At 43.8% G+C, this 23,570-nt stretch overlaps 2 protein-coding genes across 6 annotated transcripts; one reads left to right on the top strand and one right to left on the bottom strand.

The window, feature by feature from the left end:
• The first annotated feature begins 790 nt into the window (after positions 1-790).
• LOC104009376 (glutathione S-transferase) lies at positions 791-11,262 on the top strand. 3 transcript variants are annotated; one of them, XM_087775094.1, is made up of 7 exons: positions 791-1,014; positions 4,655-4,761; positions 5,837-5,888; positions 6,133-6,265; positions 7,370-7,511; positions 9,856-9,987; positions 10,916-11,262. In XM_087775094.1, exons 2-7 carry the CDS (start codon positions 4,675-4,677, stop codon positions 11,036-11,038), a joined length of 669 nt encoding a protein of 222 aa, XP_087631220.1. In that variant the 5' UTR covers positions 791-1,014; positions 4,655-4,674; the 3' UTR covers positions 11,039-11,262. The 3 variants fall into 3 exon arrangements, with proteins under 3 accessions (XP_087631220.1, XP_087631218.1, XP_087631221.1); XM_087775092.1 differs by lacking the exon at positions 791-1,014 and adding an exon at positions 1,094-1,233; XM_087775095.1 differs by lacking the exon at positions 791-1,014 and adding an exon at positions 1,844-1,986.
• A 2,265-nt stretch (positions 11,263-13,527) lies between these two features.
• On the bottom strand, positions 13,528-22,297 carry TMEM14A (transmembrane protein 14A). Of its 3 annotated transcripts, none has more exons than XM_087775096.1 (5): positions 22,237-22,297; positions 20,790-20,875; positions 18,947-19,048; positions 15,148-15,235; positions 13,528-14,139 (listed from the first exon to the last, which is right to left on the bottom strand). In XM_087775096.1, exons 2-5 carry the CDS (start codon positions 20,863-20,865, stop codon positions 14,100-14,102), a joined length of 306 nt encoding a protein of 101 aa, XP_087631222.1. In that variant the 5' UTR covers positions 20,866-20,875; positions 22,237-22,297; the 3' UTR covers positions 13,528-14,099. The 3 variants fall into 3 exon arrangements, with proteins under 3 accessions (XP_087631222.1, XP_087631223.1, XP_087631224.1); XM_087775097.1 differs by having other exon boundaries at positions 22,217-22,243; XM_087775098.1 differs by lacking the exon at positions 22,237-22,297 and adding an exon at positions 21,688-22,101.
• Between the last annotated feature and the right edge of the window lie 1,273 nt (positions 22,298-23,570).

The following is a 23,570-nucleotide window of genomic DNA, read 5'->3' on the forward strand; positions in this document are numbered from 1 at the left end:
AGACATTTAAACTCTTGTACTGTAGCTTCACCAATATTTCCTTTAACAAAAGGTCTACTGTAGCAGCTAAAAGCACTTTGCAGACTTGACTGAGAAATGAATGTTTGTTGCCAACTGTAAAGTTGAAAACTTATTGTTTGAGACAGGAGGAGTCAGATTGGTGTCAGGTGCCAGTGAGACCTTGAAATGTAGGACTTCATGTTGACTTAATGTCACTTTATGTTAAACTCAGTTAAATATTAGTTGTACATAAATTGTACATTATAATCACTTAAATCAAGCTCAGCTACTGAGAGGCTAGCAAGACAGCTGAACACATAAATATGTATATTATTTAAACACCAAATCAACCAAGTATGTAAATGCAACAGCCAGTGCCCTGAAACCAACTAATGCTCTAGTACTGGCAGTTTTAAGTTGGGCAAACTCGGGGCACTAACATTGTTGTTAACACCGATAGTTTCTTTATAAGAAATGCCATGTGGCTGGAACTGGTTTTTAGCATCAAGAAAGGAAAAAACCCAATGTTTTTCTGCAGCAGAGCATGTAATAATTGGAGTTGTTGCAAGAGCTGTTTCCCTCCCGCCTCACCGAAGCATTTGGCCAGCACTGGCAGCTGCTGAGCGCCGTCAGAAACTCGGGCCGGAAAATTTGGCTGTGGCTGCCAACTCTCTGCCGTGCAAGCTCCCCTGCATTGCCAGGCGGTTTTAGGGGCCTGCGCACACACCCCAGCCTTCCGCCACGCAGAGCTGGAGCCCCTGGCACAGCGACAGCTCGGCAGCCCTCCTGCAAGGGCTGCGGCCCAGGCCTCTGCCCCAGTCACGCCATCGCTGTGACCCCGCTGCCGCCTCGGGGGCCCCAAAAGCGTTTCTCCTGCCCCCTTGAGCCCAGGCCGCCATGTCCCTCTGAGGCGCACCCACAGCACCCCGCGACCTCGAAGCCAGCCCAGTGGAAAAAGCCGCTTCACAAGACTTCAGGGACAAGGCCGAGGTGGCTTTTCCCTCAGCGACGCTGGTAGGGGTTAGGGATGCGGTTTAACAGCGGGAAGCCGGGCCTCGGCGCCCCGGCAGGGGGAAGCTGCCGCCGCCAGGCCTGAGGGAGGGCGACGGCGGGCAGCGGGCACCCCGCCCGGCACGGCCGCTGAGGGGAGGAGCGGCCGCCTCTCGGCGGGCCGGGGGGCGGGCAGTCCGCGCCGAGCCCGGGGATCTGTCGGCGGTGCGGCCCGTGCGGAGGGTACTGGCGGCGGTGGCGGTGGCGGTGGGCTGGGGGCCGCTGCGGGGGTCGGCGGCCCCTCAGGGGTGCGGGGAGGGCGGGGGGGCGGCGGCCGGTCCCGGTCCGGCTCGGCTCGGCTCGGCTCGGCTCGGCTCAGGGTGTGAATTTTGCGGCGAAGCACGGAGCGTGCTGGCGGGGTGCAGGGGCTGGCGGCTGCTCCCCGGGCAGAGCTCCGGCCGCGGGACCGTCTGCCGGCGGGTCGGACGTCGCTCGGCGGAGCCGCAGGACCGCGTTTCCCGCCGCGGCGAGGTGTGGAGGGGAGGGCAGGGCTGGGCAGGGCTGCCTGCCCTCGCTCCAGGCCACCCGCGCAGGGGGGGAAGGAGCCCGCCTGCGGGGCTGGGGGCGGCCAGCCGGGGCCCCTGCCCGGCGGGCGAAAGGCGAGGTCCGTGACAGAGGGGTTGTTACTCGAGGAGCATGGCTGAGCGTCCTGCGGCGCTGCGTGGGGGTGTTTGTCCCGGGGTTGCTCCCCACTCTCTCTCCTGCAGCAGGGACCCACGCCGGACGGGTGTGGTGTGTGTACAGGGGGTTTGTGCCTGGCTCTGGGTAGGATCAGGAGGGAACCTGAAGAGGAATTGCTGCTTGGAGTTAAAGTTTTAAAATCTCTTGGAGTAATTTGCCTTTCACCTCGTTCAAACGCTCCTCCGAGCTCGGGTGGTGGAAGGCATGCTTTTTGAACCCAGACTTGGCCTCAGTCCCAGTGGAGACAACACGCTGGTGAGCAATTACAGTCGTAAGACGGTCTCAAGACCGAGCCGGGCTCGGTGCGGCGGGGGGCCTGGGCTGTAGGGTCGTTCTGCTGCAGCAGCCCTGCGCGAGCTGTGGTCGAGGAGCAGAGCCTTGCAGAGAACTATTTTGGGGTCCACATTCAATTAGGAAGAAAGTTTAAGATGTTGCAGCAGATTATAAGCTTGCTGTTAAATTCACTTACTTATTTCTCACTGGAAGGCCGGTGCCTGAATTGTTTTGGACAAAATAATGTGATTTTTTTTAATACAGCGATCACAGCGGTAGCTGTTGCTCTGACAACTGCCTGGCTGAGGTCCAAGGAAGGTCCGATGCACTAGAACATCAAGAAAGTTTGTGATTTCTTTTCGGGTCCATTATTGCTATTCAAGAAAGATAATCTACCAACTTTGCTACTCTTTCATGACTCGCTGCTTTACAAAGGGATATTCATTGCAGAACAGTAACAGAGCTGCCAAAGTACTTGCAACCCTATGTAAGCGTTCAGCCTAAACCCCAAAGTCAGTCCTTAAGCAGTGCAGTTTTCCAGGAAAATATAAGCTTTTTCTTACCTGCACAAAAGCCTCAACCCTTGGCTAATCCCCACAAGGAACTGTGATGAACAAGTACAGGTTATGTTGATACCTGGACTTTTTTCCACTGACACTTGCTCTGCTCTCCAGCTTTGCCTGCTGTTTGGAGTGCAGCACTGAGCCGACACTGGGAAGCAGGGCTCTGGCTGTGCTGATTTTTACCAGCTCTACCTCTGCTTTGGGGAGAGGTCAGGGAAGTTTGCTCCTTCTGCTTACGCTAGCCTGTCCTTGTAGTGTGTTTCCCAGCCTCGATCCCACGTGCTGGAGGTTAGAGGGCTTGTCCAGTCTGTGAGGGCCCAAGTGCAGTTCTCCTTTCTGATGGAGTGGAGTTGAGACCGTCATCTACTTCCTGAGCGTCAGGGAATGAAGTATTTTTGAAGTATGAAAGGCTGAGAGCTCTTACACTTGGTATAGTGTAACTCACACACTTATGGGAGCTAGAAATGGAGCGTGGGTCGTGGTCTTCTGTACGTAGGGCCTGGTAAGGTAGCTGTGATAAGGCACTTCTCTAAATGCCTTGTTTATGCGCCCTATTGCTGTTCAGGTATTAGGAATCTAGCTAGGCATCCAGCAGCTCTGGACTAGATGCCAACTCTAAACCATCAAGACATAATCAAGTCTTTATTAAAAAGCACACATTTATGTATCAGGAGAACTTTTTATTGCAAGAGGCTGAGGTGTCTGGGGATATAGGCATTGCCAGGGCTAGGTGGAAGCTGAGCAGCGGTTTTGAAGACCTGTATTTTGGACTGGGGCACCAGGTTTCTCCCATGAGTCCAGCCCCTAGTAGAGCAATGGCTGTTTGTTATAGGGCCTATTGAAAATACCACCCAACACAAAGGACTTCAGTGGAGAAGGCCAGGGATGCAGCCTCCCCTCTCACTGTTGGACTGTTTGTTTGTGCCTCTTCGTTGATGCCTTTGGGATTATGGCCAAAGTTTCCACTTTGTGGCTCAATTACGTACTGTGAAGTCTATGCAAGAATAAATAAACCTGCCTGTAAACAGATAAAACCTTGGCTTAACGATGAAGCACGCTGTTAGTCTGTGACTCTGTCTTCTTATTAAATCTGCTTCGTTCTTCTGGGACCCATTAGTGATGAGAGTACAGTGTTAGCTTTGTTTCCAGCACCAGGCAAGCTCACATCAGCTGCCGAGTTCATACTATGGCATGTGACTGCACTTGTTAGTGAAATTTGAAAGGATGAAGTGTTTCATCGCAGTGCCATCATCCAGTGGGCTGACTTCATCCCCCTGCTGCTGGGGGCGTTGACCAGGCCTTATCTGCCCAACAGAGGTCATGCTTTGGTTTGGTTTTGATTTTAAAGTTAAGTTTTCAGGGCAAATAGGATATAAATCCCTGTTACAGTTTAACTGTTGTTTGCAAAATTGGAATGGGTCTTAAGTCACTCCACATTCTCTGTAATGGATATATTGTGATTTGGCTAATGGTCAAAACAGAACTAGCTAAATATGGAAGTCAGCAGGCCTGGTGAAATACATGCTGGAATATATATTGCTGTTATAAGCTCATATTTGTAAAGGCACAGGAGGACGGGGCTCTGAAATGTCATAATGAGAGAGGTGAAAATAACGCTGGTGTCTCTGGGTTGGTGTTCTTGTGAGCAATTCATTTGACATAGTACATTTTCAAGTCTGGTATGACATAGATACTGTCACAAAACCCAACACCTACAGAAGAGATTGCACCGCTACAAGGTTAAAAATGTATTCAGGAATACACTACAGTTCTGCTTTGGTTGTAAAACTCTCATGAGCTCTTAAAGCTATGTTAGTATTTTTTAAAGATATGTATATAATTTAGTAGATGCTTGTTACATTCTGTCATGATTCTTTTTTGAATTGCTGCATCTTCTGGTAGTGTGTACTTTCTCTTTATTCCCACTAACCCACAGGAAGCTTGGTTGCATCAAGCCCAAGTATCTAGGCCTTTATTGCCCTTCTACTTTCACATTCATCCAACTGTATTTAGTAGTTTGGAGTGGAACATTTTAAATGCTAATTTAAAAAATGCTTCCTGTGAGATCATCATCTTGAATTTATCAGGAAACAAGAACTCTGAAATCATGGCGGGGAAACCCAAGCTGCACTACACCAAGGGAAGGGGGAAGATGGAGTCAATCCGATGGCTGTTAGCAGCAGCTGGGGTTGAGGTTTGTACCTTTTTTTATAAAGTGATCAGATTAATCTGTGATTAAAATAAGTATTATTTGGAAAGGTTTCCCAGTTACATCTGTGCTTTGAGATATGTACAACATCACATACTGTGATGCAGAATGCTTAGATTCAGTGATACACTCTCACATGTTGTATTGATATATTCCTTGAGCAATAGTTGCACAATAAAAGGATTTTAACATACAAAGAGAGTTGTTAAGTGTCAGTTTTTGAAACATACTTTAAGCTGAGATCCTAAATTGTTGCTACAGACCTTAACTGTGTATCTGGCTTTTTTTGAATGCTCATTACTTCCCTGTGTCTCATGATTGCTCTCCACTGATAGACCATACATGCCACGTGAAAAACTTTAGAACATTATCTCTAAACAAAGTGCTTTTCATTCTTTGGGTCAGGACATGAGTAGGATAGATCAGCAGAGCTTCCCTGAAGCAGTAGGGGAGCTATCTAGATTCACATCAGGTGAAAACTAACCTAAGGCATCTTAATTTCTACATTCAGTTTTTGTTTGAAACAATTTCCTCAGAAACTATTTATACTCCATTGGAAATAAAAGGCTTTTTTAATGGTGCTCACTTGTGAATGTTGCTGACAGATAAGCTCCAGAGCACCAAGCGCTGAGGAAACAAAGATCTTGCCCTCATTCAAATGTCCTTCTCATTTAAAAAAAAATGCCAGCAGCGGGAAAGACAGAGATAAATGCTGTGTAACAGAGGCATGACTTATTAAAAATTTCTCAATATTTCACGTGGCATCAGCTGCTTTTAAGTGAATGATTTAGTTAATTGTTCATGCAGGCAAGTAGACTGGTCTTTATAATGAGAAAGCTTTTTTTGCAGTGTAAAGCATTGTACATTACTGGGGGGTGGGGGACACTGTAGTCCTGGGTTGTTTGCTGGAGCAGAGATGAAGAATAGGAGTAGGGGGTCAACACAATCATGAGAAGTATGGGGAATGGTGTGGAGAGGTGGAGTCTAACTTCCAGACTTCCTTCCACTTCTCCGTTGCTTTTGGAGTGACACAGTGTTGTTTTCTATCATTGCTTTTCAGTTTGAGGAAGAATTCATAGAAACGAAGGAAGACCTAGAAAAATTACGCAATGGTGAGTCTGTAAACTGTACCCTAAACATAAATTCACACCAATATAACAAAAGGACAACAGGTAATATTTTTGTAAGACCTCCAAAACGATGTGACCTGTAAAGAGAAGATTTGAGAGACCTGCTTGCTTGCAGATGCTTTCATCCCTCAGAGTTGGAAATGTCTTGGTGTGTTACCAGGTCTCTTTCTCCAATTCAGTGTAGTACTGCAGCAGTCTGAGTAGTTTGCTTCTTTTTCTTCCCAAGATGGATCCCTGCTATTTCAGCAAGTGCCCATGGTGGAGATCGATGGGATGAAGATGGTGCAGACTAGAGCCATCCTCAGCTACATAGCAGCAAAGTACAACCTCTACGGAAAAGACCTGAAGGAGAGAGCCTGGTACAGTAACCGTGCATACTATCCTTACTTCTACTTTTCCATGCTTTTTAATATTTATGAGAAAAATACTGCTGTGAAATATCTGCATGTAAAGGTGCATATACCTCTGCCAGTGCTTTGTCTCCTCAGATCCAGGGATTGGGTGAATGGACTTTGTGATTCATAAATGATTGTTAATTGTCAACATAGTGAGAATGTTATGGCCACCTTCAGGCTCATTTGGTTTCACAGAGACCAGAAATGCATTAAGTTCCTGGGCAACTGCAGGACCTTAATGCACTAATAAAGGTTAAGTATGCCTTTTTTTCCCTCTTTAAATGGGAAAACAGTAGGAAAAACTACAACTCCCTGCAAAAAATGAAGTGGCTTTAAGTGTTCCAATTGCCCTTTTTCAAAATGTAAACAATCTTTCACAGCTGATTTAAAAAAAGACCTGTTCAGTGGCTTAATGCTACTGAAAGTTAAAACAATATTTTCCTAATATTACTTTACTATGTAAGCTGTGGATACTTCCTGTTGTCATAATTAAAGGGCTAATGCAAAAGCAAAAATCTGTATTTACTCTTTCTTTAATCGAACTTTTGCGTGACTTCTTTTTCTTTTTAAAGTCCTTAACCTAACTGACTACCACTTACTGTAAACGGTTTATTCTGTGATAATGGAGGGGCAGCTCCAGAGATTGTGGGGATTATTATGGACTGGCATGTCTGAAATGGCAGTTGGTAGCCGGGAACCTTTCATGATTAGACCTCAAAACTATTTTTTTTTTCTCTAGCGTGGTTTGCACATGTGGTCTTTTCTCCCACCGCATAGATGAAGAGATTATCAATGGAAAACAGTGTGAACTCTACTTCAGATACATTAGTTGCAGACTCTTATTTATACCTTGGTTGTTGCAGACTCTGTAAGCCTGTTTATAAAGATCTATGCTTTGAAAAAACCTGACCTGGAATCAAAGTGGAAGAACAAGAAAACAAACTAGTGTCTTATGTTAAGTTCGCTAATAAGCATTTTACTCGGTGATCACTTCAGCATCGTATTTCAGGAAAATAACCAAAATGGAATGTTCAAATGATAAATGTGAAATAAAAATATTTGTTTCAGGATTGATATGTACGTGGAGGGAACAACAGACCTGATGGGAATGATCATGTATCTTCCTTTTCAACCAGCTGACACAAGAGAAAAGAATCTTGCCTTAATGATTGAACGAGCTACAACCAGGTACTTTCCTGTTTATGAAAAGGTAAGTGATAAATCAGCAGTAGTCCACAAAGACAGTAAAATGAGGTATAGTCCCCACTCCCCTGTCCCCACACACCTACTTTCCAGAAGGCAAGTGACAGTACAACTCTGGAACTCTGTGATGGAGCCAGTACTCAGCAATGTGAAAAGAGGGCCACAAAATAATACTGGGCTGGTTTCAGTACTGAGTATCTTTGCTGTCTTCTTTAAGACTCCTCAAAGAGCAGATCCTACTTTTTAAACCTAGCTTAGTGGCTGATAGGTCCTAGCATCTTGCATAAATGCACCATTTAAATACTCGTGCCAGCCTTCAGAACTTATTGCCTGGAAGTGTAATGTACTCCTGCTGTTCAAAGTTAAATATAATTGTGCTTTATAATTAAGGACCTAATTCTGTGATGTTTCTCAAACCCATTGCTTGAATGTATTATACTTACAGACTATTACTGTCTTTTTCTGAATCGCTATTTGCACATCCTTACGTGTGCACAAAGAGGCTCTGCAAACAGGACGTATCTAGCTTAAAAGCATAAAGCAATTATTTACTGACTAGCATGCACTAAAGAGTTAGCCTCTAATGAGCTACGAGGTAAGGCATTGGTATGCTTGCCACCCCCATAGAGCACATGCAGAGTCTTTCTTGGCTAGGCAAGAGCTGGTCAGGAGGGGACGGGTTGTTCTTTGCTTCTCCCTGGAGCATAGCCTGGATGTTACTGAGTGGCCATTTTCTGCCAACTTGCTGTTTGTTCTGTTGTTTTGTTTTGGTTTTCCCTTTAGGATATTTTAATTCTTTTTGGTGTTAAGGTTTTCCTGTTTGAATTGAGCCAGCTGTGATCCTCATCTCACTAGCCAACTTCTGTTTGTAACTTTACCTTTTGTACCTTGTATGGTTGTATTACACAGACTTTCTCACAGCACTTCTTCAGAGCATAACAGTCTCTTCGGAAGTCTGTGCCAAGGGTACAAAGCCGTGTTGTTTCAGAGCTGAGCGGGTTTCTAGCTTGAATCCTTGGTTCACAGGCAGCTGAAGTCCATTCAAAAAATACAGGACTTGATGCAATTTCATGTGCCTCTTTATCAGAGCCTTAAATTGCACAAGCGAAACCCACAGAGGCTGCCCTGTGAAAAAAAAATTGCACACAAATGACATAAGCCAGCACTCCTGTAATCAGAGTTCATATAGATCCACTGCCATACCAATGGAAGGCTGTGCTGAGAGAGATTGATTGCACACATTAATCTTTCAAAGATATGAAGTCTGATAACATAAGTATTTAAGTTATTAAAAAATAAAAAAGCAAATTTAGAGACCAGTATTCTCCAAACCTGTGCCTAGGTGGCATAAACTACCATTATGATATGTTTTAGTGTATATGCTCACTGGACAAAAGTCTTTAAAATAATCCTTGTTCACTTAGGGTAAAGACACAGCTAAACTTTTCCATTATTTTTAGCATAGTTAATTTTGTTAGAATGATTAATAATTTTCCTTCTGTACCAGCTGTCTAAGTTCTCCATTGGTTCAGCTTATCAGGGTTTGCAGTCGATGTGTTATGCAATCACAGTATCAGACAGAAAATATGCCTAGCTATGAGTGTTCACTTTAAACACTCAGCAGCCAGATAGAGCAGCAAAACGTAATATAAAGCACTGCAGGCAGTCTGGTTCCAGTGCTTTGTTTGGGAGTTTCCATATGGCTTTGATAGACAAGCTGTGGTGGACCTTGTTAGAGCAGTATGGGAAATAACTACAGGTAGTTATCAGCCTTGCCTCTGTCAGAGGTTGCTGCCTCTTTTATAGTGAAGTTGGCAGATGGGACTGGAGAAGGAATCACCTTCCAAAGTCACAGACTGATGTCCTAGTTTAGTGCACATTTGTTAGTTGTTTAAGTGTAGCATTAGAGTATATTAGGCACAGACAGGTTTTCTTCTCCTGCTTCTGCTACGAGGGTGATAGTCTTAAGGTAAAAGGTATCAGCAATCAGCAGTCTCAAATTTTGCTGAAACATCTGGGAATTCACTTGGCTTATACTACAGGTGAACTGTCCTGACTACCCCTTACAGTTTGGTCCTGTTTCTTTTCTATGATTCAAGTCTTTCTTGTGGGGCTGGACTGGCTACAGCCACCTCCTGCAGTAGGTGAGAGTGAGTGATAGGTCCACGCACACTGAAACATGAGTTCCGATTTAATTTTTTGTTGTGAGAATACCTATCACTTTCTAACTTTATAGATTCTTGCATGGATTTGCTCTGCTGTGTATTTTTGTAGAAATCTGTCTGTAATGAAATATCTAGATAAAATTGTTACATCCTATATGACTTTTTTTTTTCTTTTGTATTTTGTAGGCCTTAAAAAACCATGGGCATGATTATCTTGTTGGCAACAAATTAAGCTGGGCAGACATCCATCTGCTGGAAGCCATTTTAATGGCAGAAGAATGTAAGCCTGATATACTGTCTGCATTCCCTCTGCTACAGGTTAGTAATCATCTGATCTCAATATGGAATGTAACATACGTTTCAGGTTGGGCTTGATGATCTCAGAGGTCCTTTCCAACCTTAACAATTCTATGATTCTATACAAATGTCACTGCCCAGTTTTAAAAGGTAATTGATGTTTAAATCTTTTGAACAATTGTACTGTGTTACTGACAGTTCTCTGGTCTACTTCTGTTGAGTACGACAGCCGGAACACACGCGCACCACCTTGCTCCCAGAGCTGCTAGGGGCTCACCTTTCTCCAGCTCTACTTTTCCCAGCTGTTCTCAGCTGGCAGGAATTCACTTGTTAATGCTACCAGTTTGGTCCTGTAACTGCTACTTCCATGTCTTCAAACACAGCAATGAGCACCAAGAGGGGAAGTCTGTGGCCTGTTGGGTCTGCAGTTCCTGCCCTCTTTTTGTTAGGAAAATTATATTTTGAAGAAATCGCATACAAGAGCTGTTAAGTTTCTTACGTCTTGTCTTCCATGGTGCTTTGCGCTGCGGTATTCCTGTCCTTGCCTCTTTTTTTGCCCAAATATATCCGCAGGATTTGGAGTCAGGCTGTCGTTTTTGCTTTTTCTTTTTTCTTCCACCTCTACCAGATGAATCTTAACTCTTTAATATTAATTTCTCCCATCCCCATCTGGGAGACTAATGTAAACGTCATACCACTAGCATTGCACATCAGAAGATTCACACTTGTTTTTTCTAAAAAGACTAATATGTTGTAGGTGTGGTCTTGCCTTTTTTTTTTTAATAAAAAATGGAGAATGCTGAGTGCTGAGCTGGCTATAAGGAGCTACTCCCTTTCTCTTTAATAAGTATGTCTGAGAAGTAAAAATCCAAGTCACCTGATTTTTAAGCTATAAAGGATGGAATTATAATTTCCTGACTCTCTTTTGCTTTACTGCTGCTTTTTACAGGCTTTTAAAGGAAGAACAAGCAACATTCCAACAATCAAAAAATTCTTGCAGCCTGGCAGCCAGAGGAAGCCACCAATAGATGAGAATTTTGTTGCCATTGTGAGGAAAATATTCAATATCTAATCATGTGGCTGCTGAAGGTAACACAACTGTAGGATATTACTAGAGCTGTGCTTTATAAGTGTAAACTGCATAGATATATTCTGTAGCTTGCATCATATAGCCAGTCACATGATAATCGTTGAAACAGAATACAGTTTTCAATTAGAGTAAAAGGCTAATTTGGACCTGTTGAGTCCAGAAAGTGTATTTCATGGAGCAATTATATGAAATAAAATATGCTGATACTTTGTGTTTTTTTTAATTACAGTACATGCGTGGTAGGGTAAAATGTTTCAGCTGTAGCTTCCAGGGTACTGTGGAAAGCAAGTCCGCTTCCCCTTCCTCTCGCCATTTTAATAAACTGCGGGAGGAAAAGCCACTCCAGAAAAATGGCAAAGTCATTTAAATTCAGGCCTAGAATCTTCTGGTTTTGCTTTCTAGGTGGTCTCCTAGATCTCCTAGATGACTGTCCCCCTGCTGTATTTCACTGCTGTCTCGGTACTTTCAGAGCTGCAGTTTAAGGAAAAAAAAAAAAATAAAAAAAAAATTAAAACTCACGATCATCATAAATTTATGGGCAAAAGTAACAAACTTGTTTAATACCCACATGAATCTCTTAGAAGAGATTTTATTCACTGAAAGATCAAAGTACATGTCTTTAGCTGGATGTGGTTTTCATCCATTGAAACCACCTATTCCCTTGCTCTTGTTTTTGCTGCTTGGCTAGATGGTCACAGTGAGGAAAATGCCACTTGACTGTTTTTTTGCAAGGTTTTACCCTCTTCAGTCACTACCCAAGTAGTTGTAAAGAGAACTGCACTGGCTGCTTACCTTTTCAGTAAAAGAGTTAGTTTCATCTCAACAGTGCTTAAAAGCATTCACTACTCTTTCAGATTCTTTACCCTAATTTCAAGGGAAGCATCACTGTCCCCTTTAAGAGCAGTGCCATAAACTATTCTCCTGTGCAGTTAGTTGTTTTTCTCAGCAAGACTCAAACCGATTAGGCAGAGAGGACAGTCAGCCAGTGTATGTACAGAATTGCTGCCCAGCAAAGTTATCTCCTTTTCCGACTTACGCTAAGAAGAGGCACATAGTGTTATCTCAGAGGTACACAAACCAGAAACACCCCAATCACCTACACACTGCCCAGATGAGCTCCTAAGAGTTTTACGTTAAAATTACCTAGGTGGCTGGAAGCAGTAGTTTGCAATGCCCACCGTAGTACTCAAGTTTCATTGGGCTACACCTCTGTTGCAAACAAGTGTTGTGATCACTGAACTGTCACAGAGACTGGCACGGGACATCACCTTTGTGTTTTGTGAGTCCTCAATCCCACAGGGATATGTTGGACTGGCTGAGAACGCTACTTGTTTGGGCTGCTCAGGCATTTAAGCAAAAACTTCTGCGTTACAGTTGGGCTGGGAGGCTAGCCCCAGGCCCCTGCCCCCGTGGGCTAACTCAGTCAATGTACAAAAGGCTCAACTCTGGACATGCTCAAAAATACAAAATCTTACTGCCTTTAGGATCTGGGCTAGCAAAAACTGCAGGATGGCTTCTGCATTTCAGCACTAGGTTGCCTAAACTTTAATTGGAGCTTAATCTAAGGCAGGATTCACCTTGTCTACAGTACAAATATCCATGTCGGCATTGGTCACCCAAGCCCGTTACGGTACATGGCAGTTCAATTCCTCTAAACTGCCTTTAAGTTCTACTTCAGGATAAAATAAACCACATCTTGTGTGTCCAGCCGTCATTTTAGGTACCAAGATCCCAATCCGAGATCCATAACATATCAGCTCAATCCCCTGTAAGCCTGGCGACACCTGGAGATGACAGATACCAACGTTTCTTAGCAAAAGATTCCAGAGCTGGGGGCTGTGGTTTGTGGGAATTGCCTTTTTTTTTTTTTTTTTTTTTTTTGTGTCAATTGTGCTTTAGACATCTGAGTTGCTTACAACACCTTGTCACCACCTAAGCCCCTGCCAAGAATAATAAGCTTGGTATTCTGCCGATGGATTTGTGGAGCAAATAGCCTTTATAAGCAAGCTCTGTATGAAAAAAATGAAAAGCAGCAAACTTTCTCTTTGTCTTCAGTAGTGCACTTGCCCATATTCAGTTTCCTAATGATGTGGCTGCACATTCCTGTGCACCAGAAGATAGTCTTAGCCAAGCTTTCAGACACAGGGAATATTTAATTATTTTCTATGCAAACTAAACCAACTTTAATACCTGAATAGTTTATGTCTGAATAGTCTCCTTTGCTAATGAGGGGGACTTCAGCAAGATAATCTGTATAAGACCACAACAGCAAACCTGTTAAAAGAGTATTGAGACTGAGAGTTTAGAACCTATGTGTGCAAGACGGTGAACCTTCCTGAGCTGTGGTTCATGCTGGTGGGAATTTACAGCATGGTACATGTTTTAAACCAGTACTAAGTACAAAGCAGATCACCAGACTCTTCCATTGACAAAATGGTTCATTAGTCTGCATAAAAAACTGAGAAGCTTCAAACATTTTACATTTTATTTGAACATTGACAATAGTTTTTACGTTTAGAACCAGTGGAACAAGAATGTGTGTTTGAAGGGAAGGAGAGTTTTCTAGTGCAACACAGTACAGGCCTGAGCCTTTACTGATTAGTAACTGACAATATGATTGGAATTGATTACTTAATCTCAGAAGCTACAAAATCATGGTTCAATACAATATACCTTTTTAGCATAAACATGTATTTATATATATTCTTCTCTCAGAGATACAGTGCAAGACTAACTGAATTTCTTGGGGTGCTCAGCACCCCTGGAAGAGATCAAACTTACAGAGAAAGATCCCTTGAGTTAACAGACTGCTTAAATGGAAGTAGATCAAAATATGTTATCAACAAAACACTTGTTTTAGTTTAAAAAAAAAAGCTTGCAAAATATCAGTGAATGTCAATAATCAAATAACAGGTACAGATCTTTTACAGAAAAGATAAATGCAATGTAAGACTTGTGTTCAAACTTGTCTTTCAAGTATGGAGAGCTTGCCTGTTTGGTGGGCGTGGCAGTCATACTTCAGTTCTTAAGTTGCTAAATTCTCCTACAGCAGCATAAAAACAAGCCTCAAAATCATCAAAAGGCTGCAAAAAAAACCAGAACAAAAACCGTAAAAATGGTTGTGCATGAACAAAAACAGTGAAAGAGTGAAAGTCATCATTAACAGTGCATTCATAAATACCTGACACTAGAGCCTCTAGTAAGCAATCTTTTAAAATGTTCTACAGCCTCAGTGCCTGTTGAAAAACACGGTCCACCTAGGCTTGAAAAGCGATCCACAATGGAAAACAACATTTTCCAGTTTAAGTTGTGATTCTTAAATTTTGCATCTTGACAATTTGCATCTGATATTTTCCTCCCTGTATGTAACTGGAGTAAAACAGTTAATGGAGTTATATTAAATCTAGTAACAACGAAGCAACAGTTATCATTCCTTCAGAAGACGGAGATTCTCACTTACAATTGAAAAATGTTTTGAGTTACAGACTCACTGGGAAAAAAAAAAGTTTTGACTTACTCCATAATTTGATTCCAAAATACTAAGTACAGAAAATTATGTTTTCCAGAATGCCAAAATAAACAGCATCAATAAAGCAGTCAGAATGGTTAGACACATCATAATTTGCAGTAATACTGACTGAAGTTCTTAGGTCAGGTCAAAAATATCCTAGTTTTCAAAGGTGCTGCGCTTCCAGTAGTTTTGAATGCAGCACTTCTAAACCAAAGTGTTAGTCTTTTTTAAGATGACTGTGTAGTATGAAATTAGATGACCAATTTTATGCATATGTGTTTGAAAACACTGAGGTTTACCTCAGGTTCTTCCAAGAGCCTTATCAATATGCATTAATATTTAATTGCAGATCTCTCCTTTCTGTGCTGAGAAAGTCAGTCCATATCAGATGTATCTGCCTAGTGAGATGAAAAAGCTGTTCACTGGAAACAGGACTGTGGCCTCCAAACTAATTTCACTTAAGCCATACAGTTGCTGGATGATAGTAACTTCCACTGATACTGGCTTGAATCAGATGTCAAATGGCAACTATTTGAAAATCAGTGAAATCTTTACATTAAGATCCTCAAGATATGTTTACCTCAGGCATGCTACTAGTCCGGCTGGCATTAATTTCTTGGACCTCTTGAACCTCATTCCCATTATAATGGTCAAAAGAAAAGCTGAAACTGTAAAAGACAATTCAATATATTTATGTTCTCTCTTCTCCCAGTGGACCATTCAGGAACATGGATAGTTATCAAAAGTCATTGCTATGTTTTGCTATGAACTGTAGTTTAATAAAACATTAGATCAGAGATAGGGTCTATAAAAACATTCTTGCTTTTCCAAAATACACTGCTATGATTTCTTTCAGCTACAAATAAGGTTTCCATGTGCAGCAGAATCCTAAATCCTATTCCACAGATACTAAGTAAGTTTGTCAGAGAGTGAATTCTACTCCCCCATATCTACATTCATGGGGATACAAATAAAGTAGGAGGAATCTTCATCATAACAGCAACATGTATGCTGAATTACAGGAATAGTGTCTCATAAATCCCAGCTGTTTTCTAACTATTCAAGGAGCTCGAGCATCCAACTTTATCTGTTTTCTTTTTAGAATGCTAGCTCTTTATTTGCTGAGCCTTAAAAGCTAGATTGGAAGGTTTGCATTGTTTTCGCTACAGAATACGGCTATCAACATCTCCTTCATCATGACTACAAGTTCCCTTGTTTCCTTTTGCTACGAGGAAACCATCCTTGTCTGTGACAAGAGGTGGGCAGCCCAAGAGGGCAACAAATGCAGCGCAAGCAGCAGAGAACAAACATCATGAAAGGAATTGCCTCTTCTTCCTGGAGCAGTTTTATCTAAAAATGGAGGTAGCAATGAACTGATCAGTCATGGGGGTTTCATATCGAACTATGGCTGCAGAGCGCTACATGAATGAGAAGACTGATGAGAATACATAGAACTCTGCAAAGATAGCTAGCTTTGTTAAAGAACTGTCACCTGAAATGCTTCCTAGTGGGCAGAGAGGCAGGACTTCTCATGCACAGCTGGGCTTTATCACTCTTGCAGCCAAAGTCATGGCAGTTACGCAAATCTCTTCCCTTTTTTATGGAGCAGTTAAACCATCTGGCTCATTCTCTTCAAACTCCACTGCCTACTCCTGTGGACAGTCCTGTGCTCACAGGTGTCAAGAATTAGTTTTAAACTCAGTCCAGCATTATACAACAAGCTCTGACAGTTACAAGCATCTTACAAAACTCTACCAGCTATGCATGTGCACTCATTAAAGATACCCGGCAAAAAAATTATTATGCTCCATTATCCATTGCTCTTATTTTCTGGTCCCATAGGCTTGATCCTCTCAGGAATGTCTGAAGAGCGGACTGTTCCACAGTATGCATCTTGCCAGAGCCCTGAGTATATTTACAATTAATTACAAGCTACAAAGCATGTTCACTCTGTAATGTTCTTTTTTCCAGTTACTAGTATCTGGCTTTTCACATGTACCAGTGAGTTTTTAAGACGTTCAACTTTTAGACCTGATTTTCAAAAGTGCTAGACATTTCACTGTTTCACCTTAAATCAGTCCAAGAAATTCAATAAATCAAGCCAAATTCAATTCAGCAAATCAGATTCATATCAGAAATTCAATATATCAGGTGCATCAACCTGCACTCTGAATAACACTAACTGTTGCATACTGAAGTCTGAATTTCTACCCCTACTCCAAACACATAAAATTGCATTAAAGTATTCAAGAAAGCGCAGTTAATTTCAGGGGGAGTGGGAAAATGCCTGAAAGAATAATTTATAAAATAACTAAGAAAATTTGCCGGGAGTATCTGTATGCTACATACTCTTTCTGTGTAGGACAAGTTACAAGAACTTTACTATCAAGGTCTTGTACTAAAACATCACCTACATAATTGTAGGAAACTCTTGCATAGGTGATAAATACTATAGATAATTATGGGCTTGGAGGGGGATTTTTTTTTTCTTTTTTTTTAAATTTCTGAACCTTTTAAAGGTTTGGGTACTTGCTTCATTTTACATTGCAATTTACTCTACTGGTTTCTAAGTTCAGAATGGTCACTTTCTTCCATGCACTTCATTTCCTTCTTTCATTTGTGCTCTAGTTGCTTTTGGCACTTTGGGATGTTAGGTGTAAGTGAAAACATTCTGAATTTCTACAAAAGCAATACACATTTATTACAGAAATGCCTTATGCTGAAAGTAGCAGCTATGGTAGCCACCAAAGGTTTTTAAGGTGTGGATCCGTAGATGTTTCTGAGTGTGTCTAATTCTCCCTTCCTCTGAAGTCTTCCTACCGAGTTCTTTATTCATTTGAGATACCTACGTATATAGAACCCAGAAGACACCCTGTTCCAGACTGAGATATATCAGCCTGGAAGAGATTAAAATGAGCCTGAATGGTTGGCCCTGGCAGAGTACTTTGTACTTCCTAACTCACTTCAGGCAAAAACATTCTAAACTTAAGACTGCTTTAAAAAGTCTTTGTTCCTTTTACTCTACATAAGAACTTTCTAAGGCAGGTGTAGTGACCTCTATCTCATCTGTACTGCTATAATGTCTATTAAATCAGTAATATACATTTCTCCAGTTGAGAGAAAGTCCTCACATGCCTACAGCTACATGAAATGCACAACACTGACAGTATTTTAGTATATCTGACGTTCACAAGCAGATTAGTGGAAATTTTGTATTAGTCCTTTCAATACCAGGGAACTGGGGAACAGGCAACATTTAGTAAGTTTTAATTAGTCTTCTCTTCCACAAATTCCGTATCCAAATTAGTGATTTAATTGACCCATAAAAGTACAATACCATATGCTACTTAAAAGCATCTCGCACTGAATGACTACAAATTTACATATACTTAAGGTTATGTCTTCATTCCAAAAAAGTTTTTTTTTTTTTAATGGTGGGATAACTTAATCTGAGCAAGGTCATAGTGGCAAAACTGGAATATCCAATTTTAGGCCATCTAGGAGCAGATCAGGTATGCCATTACCACCTTTACTAAAGAACTCGGTGGGAACATACTTTGCTAACAAAGCTATTCAACATTTTTTTGAAATGGAAATTTTTACAGCTGTGGCTGGTGTAAAGCACAAAGCCAGCATGAACAGTGTACCGTAAATTCTAACTAAGTTCAGAAAAAGCGATTGTGTGCTCACACAATCTGGATTAAATGTATTTTAAATGCATTTTTGCATGTGAAACCACAGCCTAATCCACCTTTCCTAAAACCATGAGTGAGACAAGCTCCCAATAGCTCTTACTGCAAATCAGTTGTGTGAGGTTAACGTCCCCCTTAGAGAGTATAGCTCCTTCCTTCCATGAGTGTTTCATGGCAAACTAGCTAACATGACAATCATTGCATAGTTTGTATTCTGTCTTTCTTAGCAGCAAAGGAAAAACACGAAGTCAAACTATTTGTTTCATTGGGAGCTGAGGATACGTTACATTATGCAAGACTGGCTCCCACAGCTACGTTACTTCTCAAATTACATTCTAATCTGTAGCGCTAATGATTTTATTCCAGTACTTTCCCATGCTTCTCAGCTGGATTTCACAGTATCTGCAATGTTAGGTAACCATCTAATAACAGGAGGCGCTGCCAGGTGGTAACACATACCTGCTGGCTTTGTGTGAATGATCTCCCTTACCTTGCAAATGGTTCCAGAGTTAAGCTCTTGGATTTTGCAAGCTAAGTTGAAATGTCAAACTCTATTTAAAAACTAACATTTAAACCGAAGCAATACTCAGAATTTAATAAAAGAGAGAATTTTACATGCAGTAGAGGAAACTGCTTTTTGGGGGGGAGTTTTGTTCATTTGTTTGTTTACTGTAGTAAACCACTTACACAACGATATCTTCACATTTCTTGGATCACGTGTTACGCAGTAAGCTCCATAACCAGCCACAGAACCAAAGGTGAGACCAGCAGCTAAAGAGATTTTACTACCTGCAAGAAACCATTCAAGTGTTATTTCTCAATACAAAGTCTTTAAGCTCAATCTTTACACAGTAGTTCTCTCTCCACACAGTATTGTCCAAATATTTTAAAAATAGAACCGATTTTGCCACAGTGCAGCTAGCTCAGCCAGCGTGAATAGAGAGGTAATATTTCTGTAACTCGGTCATTCTCTTGTATGGCACGAGGGACAAAGTTGACTAAATTAGAAGGGGATGATCAGGATCTAGTAATGCTTGCAATTTGGGAAAAATAATCTTCGAAGCACAAACCTAAATCTGGCTATTTTCTCTACCACGCATACCTTTAGAAGCATTTTTGTAATTCCTATGGACTGTCTGTTCATTTTAACTATATCTTACAGCACTTGGGAGTCTCCAAAAATCATAGAAATGTGTCAATATATATAAAGGGTAGATGAGACAACACATGTAGTCATAAGCCTTTCAGTCTGACATCAGTCCTGGACAAAGAAATGGTATCACCAACATCACATTTAATTCATAAAGAATTAAAAAACAATCGGATGGCAATGAGGATGAAAATACAGCTTTTAAAAGTAACTCAACATCTTCTTTCAGTGGTATTACAAAACTGGTTCATAAAGCCCAGAGTTTCAGTCATATACTTAGGCTTCTGAATAGGCATTTGACTCGGTACCATATGATAAAAGCGTAGAATCAGCACAGCAGGCATTATCTGGATTAAGCTGATCCCAAAATGTTATAAAGAATCCATACCCCCAGATGTCATTTAGCTCCTAGTCCTGTTATATTGATTATTTTTAACCAAGAATTTGCAGGAAAACAGAAATCATTACCAGTAAAAAAAACCAAATCTAGATTTGCCACAAGGACGGGCCAACTATTAAAGAGTGAAGAGAACCACTGGGACAGTCAGTGAGTGCAGCTGGGTGCAAGCAAAAAAAATACAGCAAGTGTTTTCAGAAAGCCAGATAGAAAGCCATATCTCTTCAGAGCAAAGCTTGTGCACGCTACGCAGGGAAACAGTGACCCTAAATCACAAGAATTGGGATGGATGACGGCCGCGGCGAAGAAGACGGATGAGCTGCTAGGATGTGTGCTTTGTGGGAGAGCTAACGGGGAGCAGCCTGGAGATCCCGCCTGCCCATCCTCGGTACCACTGCGACCTCTGCCGGGATGCTGGGCTCGGCTCGGGTGGGGCGCTGCCAGCTGGAAAGGACTGCAAAAATGACTGGAATATGGAAAATGTGCTTTATAGTACACGATAACCGAAATCCTGGTTATCTTAGAGTTAATTTCTAAGAGATAATTAACTACGAGATCAGAACACGCAAGTAAAGGGTTTTTTTCCCAGTGTGCATCTGGAAATCTCAAAATCAAGCCAGGATGCCTCCACAGAAAATAAACTTTAATTGAAGATCATCTACTGTGCTCAACGCAGGAACGATTAAAGGAAATGAGAAGGCCCGAAATACACTGAATGTCAAAAATAACGACAGCCCTTTTTTGCCCTGAAAACAAACTCATCAGTTAGATAAACAGAAAAAAGTGACCATTTAAATGCTTAGGTTGACCCAAGTAAATCTCATGAGACTCAGCTCATTTCTAGCAGCGCAGGATGGATTTAAGGTGCAGTCGTGTTCATTATAGCAAAGTTTTCATGTCTTGCATCAATTTTGTTTTTACAAGGTGTAGTGGAGAGGAAATACAAATGCTTCATTTCCAAATCCTGCTGTCCCAGTATTTACCTTTACGAGTGTATCCTACAACACCTCCAACAGCCAGCAATGCAGCATATGCAAAACCAATCCAGTCAATAGCCATGGTCCCAACTCTGGAGAAGAAAACACATTGCAACTGAAGAGAAGTTCCTTTCTCCGGGTAAACAAGAAATCATTACTTGAAGTGTTCTAAATAACACTACACTCTCCTAAGTTGTGTTTGACTACCGTGTCAAAGCATTCAAAAGGTGAAGGTGTGTCTATTGGCTATTGTATCATCTTTTCACTACCGGCTGCCCTTCCTTACACCTCAGTATCTAGGTATATCGTATCTCCTTTAGGGGAAATTGGTATTTTTGGGATGTATGTGGCATGTGTTTTTCCCAGTCAAAAACACATGTATGCAAGCAAAAAGCTTGACACCACCCAACGGATCAGTTTTGCTGCACCTGTGCCATACGGCTGATCTGGGCACAGGCTATGGATACATACAGGTCTTCTGAGCGCACAGCTTAGTGCCCTTTCACTCGGGCGGTACTTGGTGTACTTCAAGCAGAATGTCACAGGCCCTGCAACACCAGGCAAAACCAGGAATCGTGAGAGTCTACCCAAAGTTTCCAGCCAGAAACCTAGGCTGTCTTTGGGAAGCTTTATCCTATCTCTGTCTATGCCCCTTTTGTTTCACCTTCAGATTTTGATGCATCGTCCAAAGTTAGGCTTCTGTCCTCCAAAAAGCACTGAAGTTACTGCTGCAATACCAATCCCTGCTTCTCCGGCGGGGCTTTGGAAAGGCAGGAGTGGCAGTGGTTGCAGCCCGACAGCCCCAGCAGCACTACAGCCTCTCTCCCACCAGCGGTGGGACACACCTTTCCCCTCCTTCTCCCAGGTTAAGCGCATACTTAATTAAGTGCATCCTTCTTTTTACCTGAGCAGGTGTGTCCTTGAGCACGGTGGGAACGGGGTGGCAGGAAAGAGCACACACTCATCATTTCATGTCAAGCCTTTAATATTGAAATGAACGACTCGCAGCGAGCCCCCCGCGGCTATAACCCCTCAGGAAGACAGGTGGGTTGAGGGGGCCACGGCACCCCGAACACGGGGCCTGCAGAGGCAGGGGCTTAGGCTCAAGGCCCGGCCTCTGACCCGCCCGGCCTTCGCGGCCTAGGCGGGCAGGCAGGCAGGCAGGCAGGCAGGCGGGCGGGCGGAGGCCGACCGAGGCCGGCCGCTCTCCCTCGGGTGGGGACTTCCACCGCCTGCCCCGGGCCTGCGCCCCCCCGCCTCTCGCCTCGCTTCCCCCGCCTCCGCTCCGCGCAGCCCCGCGCTCGCTTCCCCCGCCCGAAGGCCGGCGGCTGCGGAGGGGACCCCACCGCCCTCTCCGCAGCCCCCTCGCCCTCAGCCGCCCCGCCGCGGCTCAGCCCCGCCGGAGACGGCGCCCCTCCGCCGCCCCGCCGTACCTCGTCCCGCCCCGCCGTACCTCGTCCCGCCGCGCCGCGCCCGCCCCGCCGCCCTCCGACCTCCCCCGGCCCCGCCTCCCGCGCCCGGCGGGCACCGTCAGGCGTCGCGGGGCTGGCGCCGCGGTCCCGCCGAGCCGTTGGCGTCTGCGTCGCCGCCCGCTGCCCGGCTTCTGCCCCTCGGCGGGCCCGCGCCCGGGCCAGGGGGAAAGGAGGGCGCCTGCCGCCATGACGGCGGCGGCACAGCGCCGGGGCCGGGCCGCACTGCCGCTTGCGGAGCTCCGTGCGCGGGCGGAGCGGCGTTCTGTGGCGGTCGGCTGAGGCGGGAGGCGGGGAGCCGTGCCCGTGCTGGCGCAGGGCAGCGGGGCTTTGCGCCGCGTTTGCCGGCGCCCCTCGGCGGCAGCGCCCAGCTCCGGGGCTGGCGTCTGCCGCCTCTTGAGACTCCTCGTCTTGCCCTCAGGCGGCTCGTCTGCCTGGGCTCCATGGGCAGCGGAAAGATCCGTGGCTTATTTTAGCCTTTTAAGCCTAAAAAACCCTGCCCTGCCACGTTGGGGATGGAAGAACGAGAACGGGTCGTGTCTGCAGAGCCGCTTGTCCCAAAGGGTGTGCATCCCATGGAGGCCTGGACAGGGGCTGGGGCGAGGGTCTCCTGCCCACACCACCCCAGAGAGACCCTGCGACCCAGCAACAGGCGCTCATTGCTGTGCCAGGCACCCCTCTGCCCACTGCCCCTTGCATGGGGCTGTTCCTCTCCTCCTCACCTGTATCTCTGAAACTTTGAGGGTTGCCTGCATGAAGTCACATAGAGCAGACACATAGACCAAATGCTGATGTTACCTATTTGTCGGGGGAAACCAACGCGCACAAACCCCAAGACTCAGATACTACACACGTAGCTAATGTACGAAACGGCTTGATGTGGTTATTTTAACACCTTGACTTCCTGTCTGCTAGCCCTGTTTGCTGGAGCTATTCCACTACAAGCTATTTTTGTCCATATTTTGTCACCTTCCCCAGTATTTCTTTAGCCTTCTCTCAAGTGAGCCATTCTTGACCAGCGCAGGACGTGTCCTTCAGTGGTAATTCGGAGGTGCCTGCCTGTGACGTTCCCCGCGCTTCCCTTGTTCCCATGAACCGACTGGTCATAAAGATGGCCACAACAGGGAGAGACACGCAATGCCGTGTGATGCGACTTGGATACCTGCCTTCCTCAGGGGTCATTTGAAAATCCCTGCCAAAATCTAGTGTTTCCTTTAGATTTCTTTGCCTAACCGTGTGGGAGTTTTCCGCTCCAAAGAGCTTGCTGGAAAGCAAATCAGTATTCTCATTAGGGTTAATGTATTTAATTTCCACTCCT

Source organism: Nipponia nippon, unplaced genomic scaffold (assembly GCF_047370975.1).
Source record: "Nipponia nippon isolate SJK-2023a ecotype South Korea unplaced genomic scaffold, ASM4737097v1 scaffold_4, whole genome shotgun sequence".
Taxonomy (NCBI): domain Eukaryota; kingdom Metazoa; phylum Chordata; class Aves; order Pelecaniformes; family Threskiornithidae; genus Nipponia; species Nipponia nippon.

Bases quoted from the DNA above. Each gene is read 5' to 3' on its own strand.
- TMEM14A (XM_087775096.1), bottom strand. From the start codon at position 20,865: ATGGCTATTGACTGGATTGGTTTTGCATATGCTGCATTGCTGGCTGTT. The intron at 19,049-20,789 runs GTAAATACTGGG...GGTTTCTTGCAG, and splicing joins TGTAGGATACACTCGTAAAG to GTAGTAAAATCTCTTTAGCT. The intron at 15,236-18,946 runs GTAAGTGGTTTA...TGTCTTTTACAG, and splicing joins AAATGTGAAGATATCGTTGT to TTTCAGCTTTTCTTTTGACC.
- LOC104009376 (XM_087775094.1), top strand. From the start codon at position 4,675: ATGGCGGGGAAACCCAAGCTGCACTACACCAAGGGAAGGGGGAAGATG. The intron at 5,889-6,132 runs GTGAGTCTGTAA...TTTCTTCCCAAG, and splicing joins CCTAGAAAAATTACGCAATG to ATGGATCCCTGCTATTTCAG. The intron at 7,512-9,855 runs GTAAGTGATAAA...TGTATTTTGTAG, and splicing joins ACTTTCCTGTTTATGAAAAG to GCCTTAAAAAACCATGGGCA.